The following is a 13,552-nucleotide window of genomic DNA, read 5'->3' as shown; positions in this document are numbered from 1 at the left end:
TACCATCTACAAAAACATGTTTAAATTGACCAACATTTTTTTTGTAGAGATCAAAAGCTCTGCACAAACTGTTGCTGTTCTGCTTCTCCTAACTTTTCTTGTCTTACATGTGCATTTATAACACACACATACACAGCAAACTTATCTAAATATATTTGTGGGGGCCTTTCCATTGGCTTCCTTAGATTTCTACAGCCTAACAGTGACCCTTACCCTAAACCTAAACTTAGTACACACCTTAGTCTTAAATGGGACCCCTGACCCAAAAACAGTCATTTCCCTCATAAGGACCCGTCGGTCCCCAAAGCAGGCTATTTTCTAGAAAATGGGTAGTATTTAACTATGTATTAAAAACTAGCGAACCCATTCATGTTTTTTTGGTAGTGCTATGTTAGCTGTTATTTTTTTCTCGCTGATTGTGTTAATTACAGCAAACAGCTGAATGTAGCTACCTGTGTACCTAAGTTTGTGATGGACATCTTGGACTTCATAAAGACAGCTCTGCCTACTCCTCCTCCTTCTCCATTGTGTCCATCTGCATGTTCTCCATCCCTGCATCAGACAATTCTCACAAGCTTTTTTTATACAGAGTCTAAGGTTAGGGTTGGAAACAGGAATGATAGGTATACAAAGTTAAAATGTGTTTGTGCCAGGGGAGCAGGAGGAGAGATGCGTTTAATGTTTAGAAATGCTTGGGAAAATGTGGTCTTTGGGGTCGCTACTCTGGTTCTTGGCCACAAAAGTAGCATTATTACTGAAAAGTTATTTGATGTAGAAAACAGCAATGTTATGACCATACTACTGTGATATGTGGTTAAACTAATATTGCGTTCCTTGTAAAAGCGCTACTGCCAAACACTGATTATTAATGTGTACACTTGATTCAGATGAGCAGATCAACTCCATAAGAAGGCTGTTTGGCTAGATGCCTGTGCATCAAGTTCCTGCATTTCACAAGCCTGGAAGCCAGATGGGGAAAGAGTCTTGGTGAATTTCAGAATTCACCCCGTCATCTTATGCTAAATCAAAAAGCGTAAACAAAACAGGAATATTTATGCGCACGGGTAACGAGTTTTCCCATTGAAGCACTGGGGGAAAAAGAAAAACCCGCTTAAACTTCTGTTCTCTCGAGTGCCATTTCTGAGCTCCGGTAACGATATTGAAGAAAATTTTAGATCCGATATAGGGTGGAGAAATAGGGCCAATCAATAGGGGCAGATGTGTTATTTATATATATATATATTTTTTATTGTTTTTTGTTTTTTTTGTCAGACAGATACAGAAAAGCATCCATTATCTTGTTACAGTAACATAGATCTGAAAAACATCTTGTGTGCAAATATCAGCAACTGTCCAGCTTTTCCTTATTTTTTCCCTACGCAAATAACAATAGAACAAGGCAATAATAGTAATTAAAAAAATCAGCCCAGCAACAATGCAAGAAGCCAGACCTACAACATATAACATAAATCACAAAACAAGACAACACTAAAACACCCTAGAAAGTCTATTATAGAAATCCTGTTCCTGTATCTAATAAAATCTAAGTAGAAGGAGACATCCTTACATGTCCAGCAATTGAGCTAGGAATTGGCCGCACACCTCATTGAATATGTCTTCCCTCTCAGCCACCCTATAGGTGACCCGTTCGTAGATGGCCATTGAACTTAGAACCTGTATCCACTCCTTAAACATGGACTGACTGGGAGATTTTTTTGTGGTGTAAAGTTATCCTGCACCCTGCTTTCATAGCTGAACAGCACCAAGATTTTTGATGTTTTGACATTTTATTGTTATCTGGAAGTAATCCCAACAGGCATAATGCAGGGTTTTTGACCAAATGTGTGCTCAACACCTTATTCACAAACAAAATTATTGCATTCCACATGTCTTTAGTTTTGTCACACTCATATAACATATGCACCAGAGTTCCAACCTTTCCATTATATCTCCAACATTAGTCACTGTTTCTGAGTTTTAGTCTTAAAAGTTTTGAAGAGGTCAGTAGGATCTATTTGATATCTTATAAAAAAAATTAGTTGAGATTGTGCTTCACGCGAATAATAGTGCCATGATGAACATAAGTTTTTCCAATTCAATTCCTGGAATCTCATGACCTAGATCCCAATCACAACATGCTTTAAGCCAAAAATAGATTTCGATGCATACAGCTTTTCAACAGTGAAAGGAACATTACCATTTATAAAGTGCAGCAGTGATCAGTATGTAAGCAGTGTAGGAGAAAGGGAAAACTAGTTTAAAGTCATGGGGCAAAAATGAATAAATATGCTGCAAAATGCAGTAGAACATTGAGTTATGTTCTATTTAAAGGTATTATTAAAAAAATCAGCCACGTTGGTAGTGCAAATTTGATGTTTTTTTAAGTGTGATGCAGCGCCTTGGTTAGAGTTTCAACAGTCTGATGCAAACAATGGAGTTCTTCCTCATCCAGATTAGCCATTCTGACCTGCGCCATTTCTCCACGCTGAGTCCGACATGCGGTTTTTGGACGTGCAGTGTGAGCAGTTTGATCGCATCAGAGCGCGGGGCCGCACAGTGGAAGAACATACATCGTGAGCTGTGAACTTTTAAACCCTGCGGTTTCGCCGCTCAGTTTGAGCCGTAGCTGCGTGCAACGATTGAAAATATCACAGAGTGTATGCCCGGCTTAAATATATTAGGTTAGCAGTATGTAAGGACCTGGGGAACACAGCAGCCCCACAGTAATCAGTGTGAGCTCACCCCAAGGTGACAAATTTTGCTTTGACATATTATTTAAAGTTAGGATTGCATTTTTATGTCATTTTCTAAGAACATTCAAAGTCAGGTNAGCACTGGGGGAAAAAGAAAAACCCGCTTAAACTTCTGTTCTCTCGAGTGCCATTTCTGAGCTCCGGTAACGATATTGAAGAAAATTTTAGATCCGATATAGGGTGGAGAAATAGGGCCAATCAATAGGGGCAGATGTGTTATTTATATATATATATATTTTTTATTGTTTTTTGTTTTTTTTGTCAGACAGATACAGAAAAGCATCCATTATCTTGTTACAGTAACATAGATCTGAAAAACATCTTGTGTGCAAATATCAGCAACTGTCCAGCTTTTCCTTATTTTTTCCCTACGCAAATAACAATAGAACAAGGCAATAATAGTAATTAAAAAAATCAGCCCAGCAACAATGCAAGAAGCCAGACCTACAACATATAACATAAATCACAAAACAAGACAACACTAAAACACCCTAGAAAGTCTATTATAGAAATCCTGTTCCTGTATCTAATAAAATCTAAGTAGAAGGAGACATCCTTACATGTCCAGCAATTGAGCTAGGAATTGGCCGCACACCTCATTGAATATGTCTTCCCTCTCAGCCACCCTATAGGTGACCCGTTCGTAGATGGCCATTGAACTTAGAACCTGTATCCACTCCTTAAACATGGACTGACTGGGAGATTTTTTTGTGGTGTAAAGTTATCCTGCACCCTGCTTTCATAGCTGAACAGCACCAAGATTTTTGATGTTTTGACATTTTATTGTTATCTGGAAGTAATCCCAACAGGCATAATGCAGGGTTTTTGACCAAATGTGTGCTCAACACCTTATTCACAAACAAAATTATTGCATTCCACATGTCTTTAGTTTTGTCACACTCATATAACATATGCACCAGAGTTCCAACCTTTCCATTATATCTCCAACATTAGTCACTGTTTCTGAGTTTTAGTCTTAAAAGTTTTGAAGAGGTCAGTAGGATCTATTTGATATCTTATAAAAAAAATTAGTTGAGATTGTGCTTCACGCGAATAATAGTGCCATGATGAACATAAGTTTTTCCAATTCAATTCCTGGAATCTCATGACCTAGATCCCAATCACAACATGCTTTAAGCCAAAAATAGATTTCGATGCATACAGCTTTTCAACAGTGAAAGGAACATTACCATTTATAAAGTGCAGCAGTGATCAGTATGTAAGCAGTGTAGGAGAAAGGGAAAACTAGTTTAAAGTCATGGGGCAAAAATGAATAAATATGCTGCAAAATGCAGTAGAACATTGAGTTATGTTCTATTTAAAGGTATTATTAAAAAAATCAGCCACGTTGGTAGTGCAAATATGATGTTTTCAAGTGTGATGCAGCGCCTTGGTTAGAGTTTCAACAGTCTGATGCAAACAATGGAGTTCTTCCTCATCCAGATTAGCCATTCTGACCTGCGCCATTTCTCCACGCTGAGTCCGACATGCGGTTTTTGGACGTGCAGTGTGAGCAGTTTGATCGCATCAGAGCGCGGGGCCACACAGTGGAAGAACATACATCGTGAGCTGTGAACTTTTAAACCCTGCGGTTTCGCCGCTCAGTTTGAGCCGTAGCTGCGTGCAACGATTGAAAATATCACAGAGTGTATGCCCGGCTTAAATATATTAGGTTAGCAGTATGTAAGGACCTGGGGAACACAGCAGCCCCACAGTAATCAGTGTGAGCTCACCCCAAGGTGACACATTTTGCTTTGACATATTATTTAAAGTTAGGATTGCATTTTTATGTCATTTTCTAAGAACATTCAAAGTCAGGTCATCATCTATGCAATCTTAATGAATGAAGTAATAGAATCTTATGGTTGCAACTTGTGATTGGTCCAACGTAGAAAACCTGAAATGTTCTTTCTAGATCTTCCATATCCACCAGAGAAGTACCAGAAAAGGTATGTGAAAAAAAAAAAAAGCTGTCACATGTGGACGCATACTGTATATATCCCATGCACCTTTTTCTTCCTTTGGCACATTCTTCTTCTTTGACTATTTGAGCTGATGTAACAAGTACATTTCTCCAATGTGAGATCAATAAAGTCAATCAATCAATCAATCAATCAATCAATGTGAAAGAGTTGAGTCTCCTCCATTAGTGTTTGGGTAGCGCTGATTGGTTGGTCTGGAATAACATCTCCCAAACGTCAGGAAGCAGACTCATGTCTGCTCCAGGAAGCTACATTGATTACATTGGAAGTGCTTTTATTGTGCTTCAGATCCACGCAATTAATGCCTTTGAAACACACATCTTCTGTGTGCCTAATGTAACAATGTGTCCCGTCCAATTGGCCTTTGTTTTAAAATGATGGTGGATTCCTTACTGTTGATCGAGTTCTGCCCAAGTTCATATGAGGCCACTGATTGGTTTTAGGAAAATTGTTCTGAGGTAAGAAGAGGCAAGGAGTTCTCCTGTGACCTGAAAAGAGGATTGCACTAATGGATTTACCCTTGAAGCTTCTTTCCGAAGGAATTAAAGCCTAAAGAATCTACCAATACTTCACTTTCATATTTTTATCTGCAATAAATATTGAAGTCTACAGGTTAAATAGTTTTAAAAAGTTTGTGGGGCCAAAGTCTTTGCTTTAATATCACATATGATTGATTCTCTTTCTTTCATAGCATCACATGCTTCAAATGTGATAGTTAATATCCTTTCACAAAGGTATTTACAACCCTTACATGTTGTCACAAAACTACAAACATCAGTGTGAGCTGAACAGAAAACAATGTATTTTTTTTATTTATTTATTTTTTTCAATAAAAAATGTGTTATGTGAATTTGTAAATAAAAATATATGGCAACCAATTGGCTTCAGAAATTATACATTTAGTACAACAAGTGAATGAGGCTGAGCAGAACGCTCCGATTCTGTACGAAGGTGCTACATAGAAATATTGGACTGGCGCAACAATTTGAGGGGAGTGTCTTGAAACAGACAGAAAGTGGGATGTGGCAGACATGCGGAAGGAGATGCTCTGGTCATGATAACTGATGGAAGGCAGCTAACATGACCCTTTACCCTTAATTAACCAAAATCATAAACGGCTGGCAGCTTCTTGCTGCAGGAGCATGGAAGCAGGTTGATGGATGCATTGATGGATGGATGAAAAAAAAAATGGAATCTGTACCATGTTCCCCTGGAGATAATGTTCGCCTTCCAGAAGGAAGACATTCATACCAAACATGCAAGCAGTGGTTTAGATCAAACCACCTTCATGTAGGAAAATGGCCCAGTCGAAATCTGGGAGTCGATCCGGTTGACAATCTGTAGTTAGACTTGAAAGAAGTAGTTTAATGGCTTCCCAGATGCACTTAGTTCAATCTGGATGAGCTTGTTCTGATATTTTAACTTATAAACCTGGAACCAGTTAAAATATTAGGAGTTTGTGTTTTTGAATCAGTATGGAAAAGTTCATTATGTGAAAAACTGTTTTACCAAAGAGTGCAACAATTTTCTGTTGTTGTAAGGCTCAACTTTTAGAGAAAAATAAATGTATATATATATATATATATATATATAGGAACTATGTTCCTATGACATCCATGTCACATGAGAAGCAGCATTAACCACACTCATGTAAATACCATAGAATATGTGTTTTTTCTATGGAATACAAAATCCTCAAAATCTGGTTATGAAAGCATCATGACTGAGGATTACCAGCAGTCACGATTCTGCTACCTCAACGTAAAAAAAAAGGTGTAGGTGTCTGTGGGTGTGTTCCTGCCTTGGCCTGACGCTGCAGTCCCTCCAGATGTCTGTGGCAGCGCAGACAGAGGCTGATGTGAATACTGATTCCCATCTACACGACTACGCCGGCTGCGCTAACCGCAGCTCTCCATTCAGGCGGCAGTGCTGCTGAGCGTCGTGCCGCGTAGTAGGGTGCATTTGAGGTGAACCACGGCAGAGAGGGAGAGGGGCGGGGGTGGGAGACGGTAGAGAAGTGCCGAGATTCGCAGAGAGAAAGAGTGCGAGAGAGAGCATCCCTAACTGCCGTGGATGCTATTTTTAACCGGGCTGTACTCCACGGTCCTGAGATGATCTCCCCCGCTCCTCGAATACAGACAAGACAATTCCCAGATCCACACATCGACTCACTTTTTTTTTTTTATGTAGAGTCACATAAACCAAGAAGGGAGGGTTGCTTTTCATGCTCTGTGTGTCTGCTCAGTGCTGAGAAAAAATATATATAGAAATGAATCTTTGAATGAATGAGAGGTGGTGCTTGGTGATATCAGCTTGGAAATCAAGGTCAGTTTTTGCCTCAGAAAGGGCTCTGCAATATTTCATCCTGTTTATCAGAGAGTGTGTTGGTAATAGAAACAGGAACCGGGTGTATTGCTGGGCGGGGGGGGTTTAGAGGAAGGTTTCGTCCTCTCAATAACAAGTTGTTTGTCTTGTCAGATATTGTGAAAGAGCTTCAAGCTTCTTTTTTTTATTTCATGTTTGTTTTTTCTTCTTTCACTTCCTTCCAGGCCGAGTCACTACTGGTGAGGAGAAAGGTCTGGAGAGGGAACGTGAGAGGAAGAGGAGGTGGAGGAGGAGGAGAAGACGAAGAATAGAGGGAGATAAGCCACGACAGGAAGCAAACACACACTGAGACGTCCACGCCGCTGGTTTATGTGCGTCTGTGTGTTTGTGTCAGACGGCGAGAGAGAGGCTGCGTGAGTTAGAGGGTGAACGGGAAAGGAAGGAAGAAAGGGAGGGAGAGTGACGCGGAGACTGGGAGAGCCGCCCCCCCCTCCTCCTCTTCTCCCTCTCTTTCTCCTCTCCTCCCCTCCCTCCCCTCCCTCTCTGGCTGTGCGGAGCAGGCGTGTAACGGCATCAGACTCGGCGTGAAGGAACCATGAGCGATGTCACCATCGTTAGAGAGGGATGGCTCCAGAAAAGGGGTGAGTACATCCAGATCCCCATCCGCTCCCCTCCTCTGCGCTTCTTGTCTCAGTCCTCCCGGTCTAGACCAGGGGCTTCGGCCGTGCCGGCCCACATGTACCGGCCGGGAGAATCTCATTCCTCGCCACTGACTGTGTGTGTGTGTGATCACATGGATTTCTGATCACCTAGTGTACCCTGCGTGTGTTTGCGTTAGTCATGTGTCTCTGTGCCGTAAGCCTGACTGACTGCTAGCTTGCTAAATCCCTATTTTATACAGTCAGATTATGTCTGAAAAGCTGGGAGAATGTGCATGCATGTGTGTGTGTTACTGTAGTAACATCCAACAGATCCCCGTGGTGACATTGCCGGCGTCGCAGTGTTGTGTCATGCTAGGGTGCTGCTGTGAAATCCAGTTGGTTCTGCCCTCTGAAGTGGGTTTTTCACCACGCAGCGTGTGAATCCAGGTAAGGGGATGTCCTGAACAGCGCCGCTGACGGTCTTATGACACGGGGCGGCGGGAGCAGTTAAAGTGTAGAAAGGACTGTGACAACACATCCTGTTTACAAACCAAACGAGCGAAAGACAGTGTAACGGTCAGGAATGGTACTTCCCTGTTCTCAGACGTTCCCATGATGGTTGCAACAGGTGAATCTGATCCAGAATCAGCTGAAATATGTAAATGTTAACTGTGTGATGTCAGCATCACCACCCGAAGATGTATTTTTATTTGTTGCTTTTTATAGCGTAAAAAAGCATGTGTGTGTTGGTTTGTGTGTCCGTAGATGGTGGCGATCCCTCCAGCCTCGGATCTGGCTGTATGTGATTAAATATGTGTGTGTTGGGGAATGGGGGGATTTCCAGTCTTTTAGGCCAATGAACATCATCCACTTCACTCTGTGATGGTGTCTAGGAATGTGCAGCAGGAGCTGCCAAGCAGGAAGTGACATGGAAACACAACAGACAGCGGGTTTCTGGGTAATGTAGGCTCGCTCCAGGAGCACTCCAGGTGAACACGCTGCTCCTCGCCTTACAGGAGGATGCTCTCTCACTGAAGCAGCAAGCATACACACTAGTAGAGCGTGCAGTCTGTAAGCGCCGGCGGGGGGGTTTGTCTGCCGACGTACCAGTGGGATCCTGAGTTGTCTGTGCATATTAAGAGGACAGAATCGCCCTCAGTCACGACTCTGTGATGCTGGTGTGAGGGAGAGGTAGGGCAGGGAAGGAGGAGGAGCCTGTTTAGTGTCAGGAATATGAATGTTTGTCTGCGTCCCATGATAAATCTTTGTCTGTAGCTGAGTGTGGGGAGAATTGCAGGGTCAGAGTGCTGACTCACTGTCCGGGTCGTGATACAGCAAAGACTGCAGTCTTAGTCATTAGACAGACGAGTACCTAAACCAGAGAAGCTGTGCATCTTCCATGCATGGCAGGTTCTCCAGGATTGAATCTGTGACACTTTCTGCTTAAGTAAATGAAACTAAGAGGTTAAATGATGACTTCCATGTCTATCCCTCTAAGGTCAGGAACCTCCAGATATTAAATTGAGTTTGTGTATTGCTTGCATTCTATTTATTAGCTGATTACTGGAAAGGGGCCAGTATGATCACAGGGTTATAAAAAAGTACAATGATTTCATTGTGATAACACAAAGAATTAAAATGAAAAGTAACAGTCATTTCAACTGCTGTTTAAATATAAAATGTTTTATTTCTAATAATGTAGACCTATTATTATCATAAAGAGACATAACACCTAACTAAATTCATTATCAGTCTATAAGTTGGTTCCACTCTTTAGAGATTAGCTGATATTAGAATCATGGGATCTTCATTCGAGCAGCTAGCCTGAAGCCTGCTGCTTACATCGACCCTTTTTAGCAAGCTGACCAGTAGTGTGCAGCATGTTATATGAAATGAAACTGATTATGATATTTTGTTGTTCTAGCATGATATCAATAAAGGAAACTGTAGGCACAATGATAATGCCGTCATCAATAAGAAATACTGCATTTAGAATAGGCTTCTTCAGGACAGAGACATAAAGAAATGGGATTTTAATCACTTAACTGCACACTTTAGGCACATTAAAATGCATTGATCTGTGTTCTGACACAGCAGTGAAAAAAAAAAAAGTCAATATTAATCTGTCATTTCAGCAATTTTAGATCTTTATTTACTATGTGACAATTAATCTATATTATGATTAAAGAAATGTCTTGATAATGATGAATACAATAAACAGTTTTTATAGAAATGGACTGAATACATCTACCCCTAGTTATCAGGCCCATTTTTACCAATACCCAATCTAGAATTTTCTTCAATATTGGGACCCATACAGATTTTTAATATTTGATAAGTGCATCACTGAAAACTTTTCAAATCTGGACATACCTTGATACCGTCAACCGGCCCAACCCAATTTGTTCATCAGCGGAAAAGGTTTATTTCTTATTCAGTTCAATTCAGTTTATTTCTATAGTGCCAATTCACAACACAAGTCATCTCAAGACACTTTACAGTTCACCAGATCATACAGTCAAACTAATTCAAAGTTTTCTATCTAAGGAAAACTAGTTGATTGCATCGACTCATTGACTCAAATGCAATCCCTCACACTAATCATGCTTGTAGCGACAGTGGAAAGGAAAGACTTCCTTTTAACAGGAAGAAACCTCCAACAGAACCAGGCCCAGTGTGCGTGGCCATGTGCTGAGGCTGACTGGGGTTCAAGGAGACAGAAGCAGAGATACAAAAAGCACACAGTCAGGCAGACGAGCTCCGAGCCAGCTCCCATGTCAGAGGATGAGGAGAGCACATCCAGGCAGTCTAGGTCAGAGAAACAGGACTACACTGGAAAAACAGGCCGATCTCCAACATCTATAAACAAAGGTGTTGATGGGAGCAGCACAGCTGGTATTTCTTTCCAGGGTTATGTAATTTGTTTTGTTTGATTCTATAACAGTTATTATTATAAATAGAGAAATTAAATTAATCTTCTTCCTGTTGTTTGGGTCTGCTGATCGCTGGCAGGTGTTAACTGTATGTTTTCAATATTATACAGGCGTGTTACCAGGAAGCTATTTTCTTACGAAGAAGTTTAGATTTTTATTTTTTTTATTGTTATTTAATCATACCAAAACTTTTAACTTTTACATTTTTGGTATATAAATAGTAATAAAAAAAAATACTTTTCTTATATACACATTGAGTGAAGTTCTGTAAAAATGGCAATTATGATGCTTTTTATTTAGAGGTGCCAGGACGTTCAAGGATGCTCGACAGCTAAAAGCAAACATGCGGTAAAATTAAACACTACAGAAGAACATGAATAAGAAAAATATGCATTAGGATAAGTTAAGAAGGGGGAGGTACTCTAAAGAGATGGGGCCTAAGGTTTGAACATAAAGAGATGGGGCTTAAGGTTTGAACATGAACATGAGAGGTAGATGGCGTTTGGTAAAGTGGTGAATTCCTGAGTTGAGGTGCAGAACAACTGAAGGTCCTGAACCTTGTAGTGGTGGAAAGGCAGGCAGGAGGAACAGGGAGGAAGAGTGATGATCTGAAAACAATTAAAAAAATACTTTTCATAATAGCAGGTTGCAGGTAAATGGCACAAAACAAAAACAAAAAAAGGCTCAAATTGATTTTAGACTGAAAACCTTTGATTGGTGCCTTTTTTAATAAGGGTCTCTAACGGATATAGTAAGCATTATTTTTTTTAAATACGTGTTGTTTACTCTGCAGCCCTTCTGCATTGCTTTGTTCTTGGTAATAGACATAATTTATTATTCTTTTGAAAGAAAAGTTCACATCAGGGATGTGGAAGACTCTAAACGGTCATGAAGTCATGGGAAACCTTTGCATGTTTTATGATGGAACTGATTTGGAGAAATGGAGCTTTTGTTTGACAAACTACCGTTATAAAAACTAATCAAACATTACACAACTTTCCCGCTCATAAATTTAGACGTAACGGACGAGTGATCAACTGTAGTGATGCTTAAATACAAAAATCAGCCATGACGTTTTTTTCTGTTTTGTTTTTCTTATCAACTAGACGTATGATGCAGCAGAAGTAAACCCTGCAGCAGAAGTACTGATGGAAATTACTCATTTTATTCATCTATAGAGAAATGAATCCTTCCAGAATATTTACACAAATCTCTGGGACATGTTTTCCACCAAATACAGTATATCCTTTAATGACCCTGTCTTTGTTTACACACTGACATGACTAGGGTTTCCTTCCTCCTTTCACTGAATCAGGGTGTGGAGTGCAACCAGCTGCATCATTTCTTTGTGTAAGGAAATCATGCAAGCTGTGCAATCCTAGCACCTCTTACGAAGTATACATCGAGGACAGCTTAAAATGTGATCTTTTAGTTAAAGCAAACACTTACTGACCACTTCAATTCGAGAAGTCCCCTGTTTTTGAGGAATGACATTTGGGAGGAATTGCTTGTGTTTCCCTTCTCGGTCAACAGCAGGAACAGCCTTTATAATTTCTGCTACTGCCAGGGCTTTATCTTATTTCAACCCATGTGAGGCTACAGGGGTCACTCTGAGCCACTGCCCTGGTGGATACTGTTACCTTCAGCAGCATCAGCACACACAGCAGTCAGTATAGCAGATGGTCAGGAGGGAGGGGACACACAAGGAGAACCGCATCTTCTTTTCTTGGACACACCTCATTGTTCTCCAGGATTTTTCATTTTTTTTAAGCAAAGATACAGAAAATAAAAGCTGCTGTATGTCAAAGTGAAGAGAGCCTTGTTGCAGATTTTTAACAGATCGCACATCAGACTTTAGAGTGTTATCAGCATACACTGTTAAGACTTAAACATGGTGTGTTTATATAGTTGAAATAAAAAGATATATATATATATACTGATGCGTGCGCAGTGCCATTTAAGCTATCTCTAAATCCTGGTAACCAGCACACATTTCCTGTTGGATCTTGTATATAAAATCTATGATCTCAGTAGAACTCAGTTATACCTGTTATTTACCACCTAAATTAAAAGTTGCAATTAGGCCTTAAATTCAGTTGTAAAGTATGTATGTATAAAACCTTAAACTAAAACCATTTGTTACAAGTTCTTAAATCACAGGTTGATTCTGCTGGGATTATAAGGATAAAATACATAGAATTAAAAAGAATAATGTAATTATTTCTTGCAATATTTCCCGTATAGTTTATATATTTCTCTCTTCCATCCAGTTAGTTTGACATCTTTGTGCAAACCAAACCTATAAAATGCATAGCTCAGATCATAGCTTTAGCCCTTATGATATAGAGACATTTCACGCATCTCAACATGAGCTTTCCTGGTTTGGAATTGGAATGAAAGACGTCACTTCTTCAATTATTTGTTCTTTCTTATGTTCTTTAATCTCTCTGGAGCAACTATATTTGCTTTACTGTACACATATTCCTGCTTTGGAGTTCATTGGGTGCAGTGCAGAGGAGCAGCCATCTTGGCTCAGTGAGTTCAGTGAGTTCAGTGCTGCTGGAGGCTGGCTGGATCAGGTGGCAGTGCCAGATCTCTGATATCAATCACCAGCCACTGTTTCTGCCACTGTTTGCTGTGTCCCTCTCTTCTCCTTTCTTCGATTCTCATTCCTTTTTTCATCTCCATCACCTTGTATCCCTTCTCTCTCTGCCCCCCCCTTTCCTCCAAAGCTTGGATCCATGCACATCCTCAGCAGTAGCCGATAGGCAGACAGTGCCGGCTTTGTTATGAATGGTATCCCCTTGCACATCCGGAGGAAGTGTACTCTCCAGCGTGGCTTTACAAACCATCTCCATTGTCCTAAGAATGACTCACTCTACACTGCAGATAATGGCAGTGAGCCAGACAGACTGACA

General features: G+C 40.4%; 1 protein-coding gene across 4 annotated transcripts in view; it reads left to right on the top strand.

The window, feature by feature from the left end:
• LOC107099926 (RAC-gamma serine/threonine-protein kinase) overlaps nucleotides 1–13,552 on the top strand; it is a 76,897-nt gene that overhangs the window by 4,261 nt on the left and 59,084 nt on the right. For 3 of the 4 annotated variants that reach the window (XM_015398239.1, XM_015398243.1, XM_015398241.1), the window contains exon 2: nucleotides 7,285–7,701. In XM_015398239.1, the coding sequence (XP_015253725.1) occupies nucleotides 7,656–7,701 (46 nt within the window). In that variant the 5' untranslated portion in view covers nucleotides 7,285–7,655. Of the gene's footprint in view, nucleotides 1–6,914; nucleotides 7,061–7,284; nucleotides 7,702–13,552 lie in introns of those variants that run through there. The other variant, XM_015398240.1, reaches the window with a different exon arrangement.

Source organism: Cyprinodon variegatus, unplaced genomic scaffold, assembly GCF_000732505.1.
Source record: "Cyprinodon variegatus isolate N-32 unplaced genomic scaffold, C_variegatus-1.0 Scaffold919, whole genome shotgun sequence".
NCBI lineage: Eukaryota > Metazoa > Chordata > Actinopteri > Cyprinodontiformes > Cyprinodontidae > Cyprinodon > Cyprinodon variegatus.
Note: the sequence above shows the minus strand (reverse complement) of the source record. Positions and strands in the feature narration are given on the sequence as shown.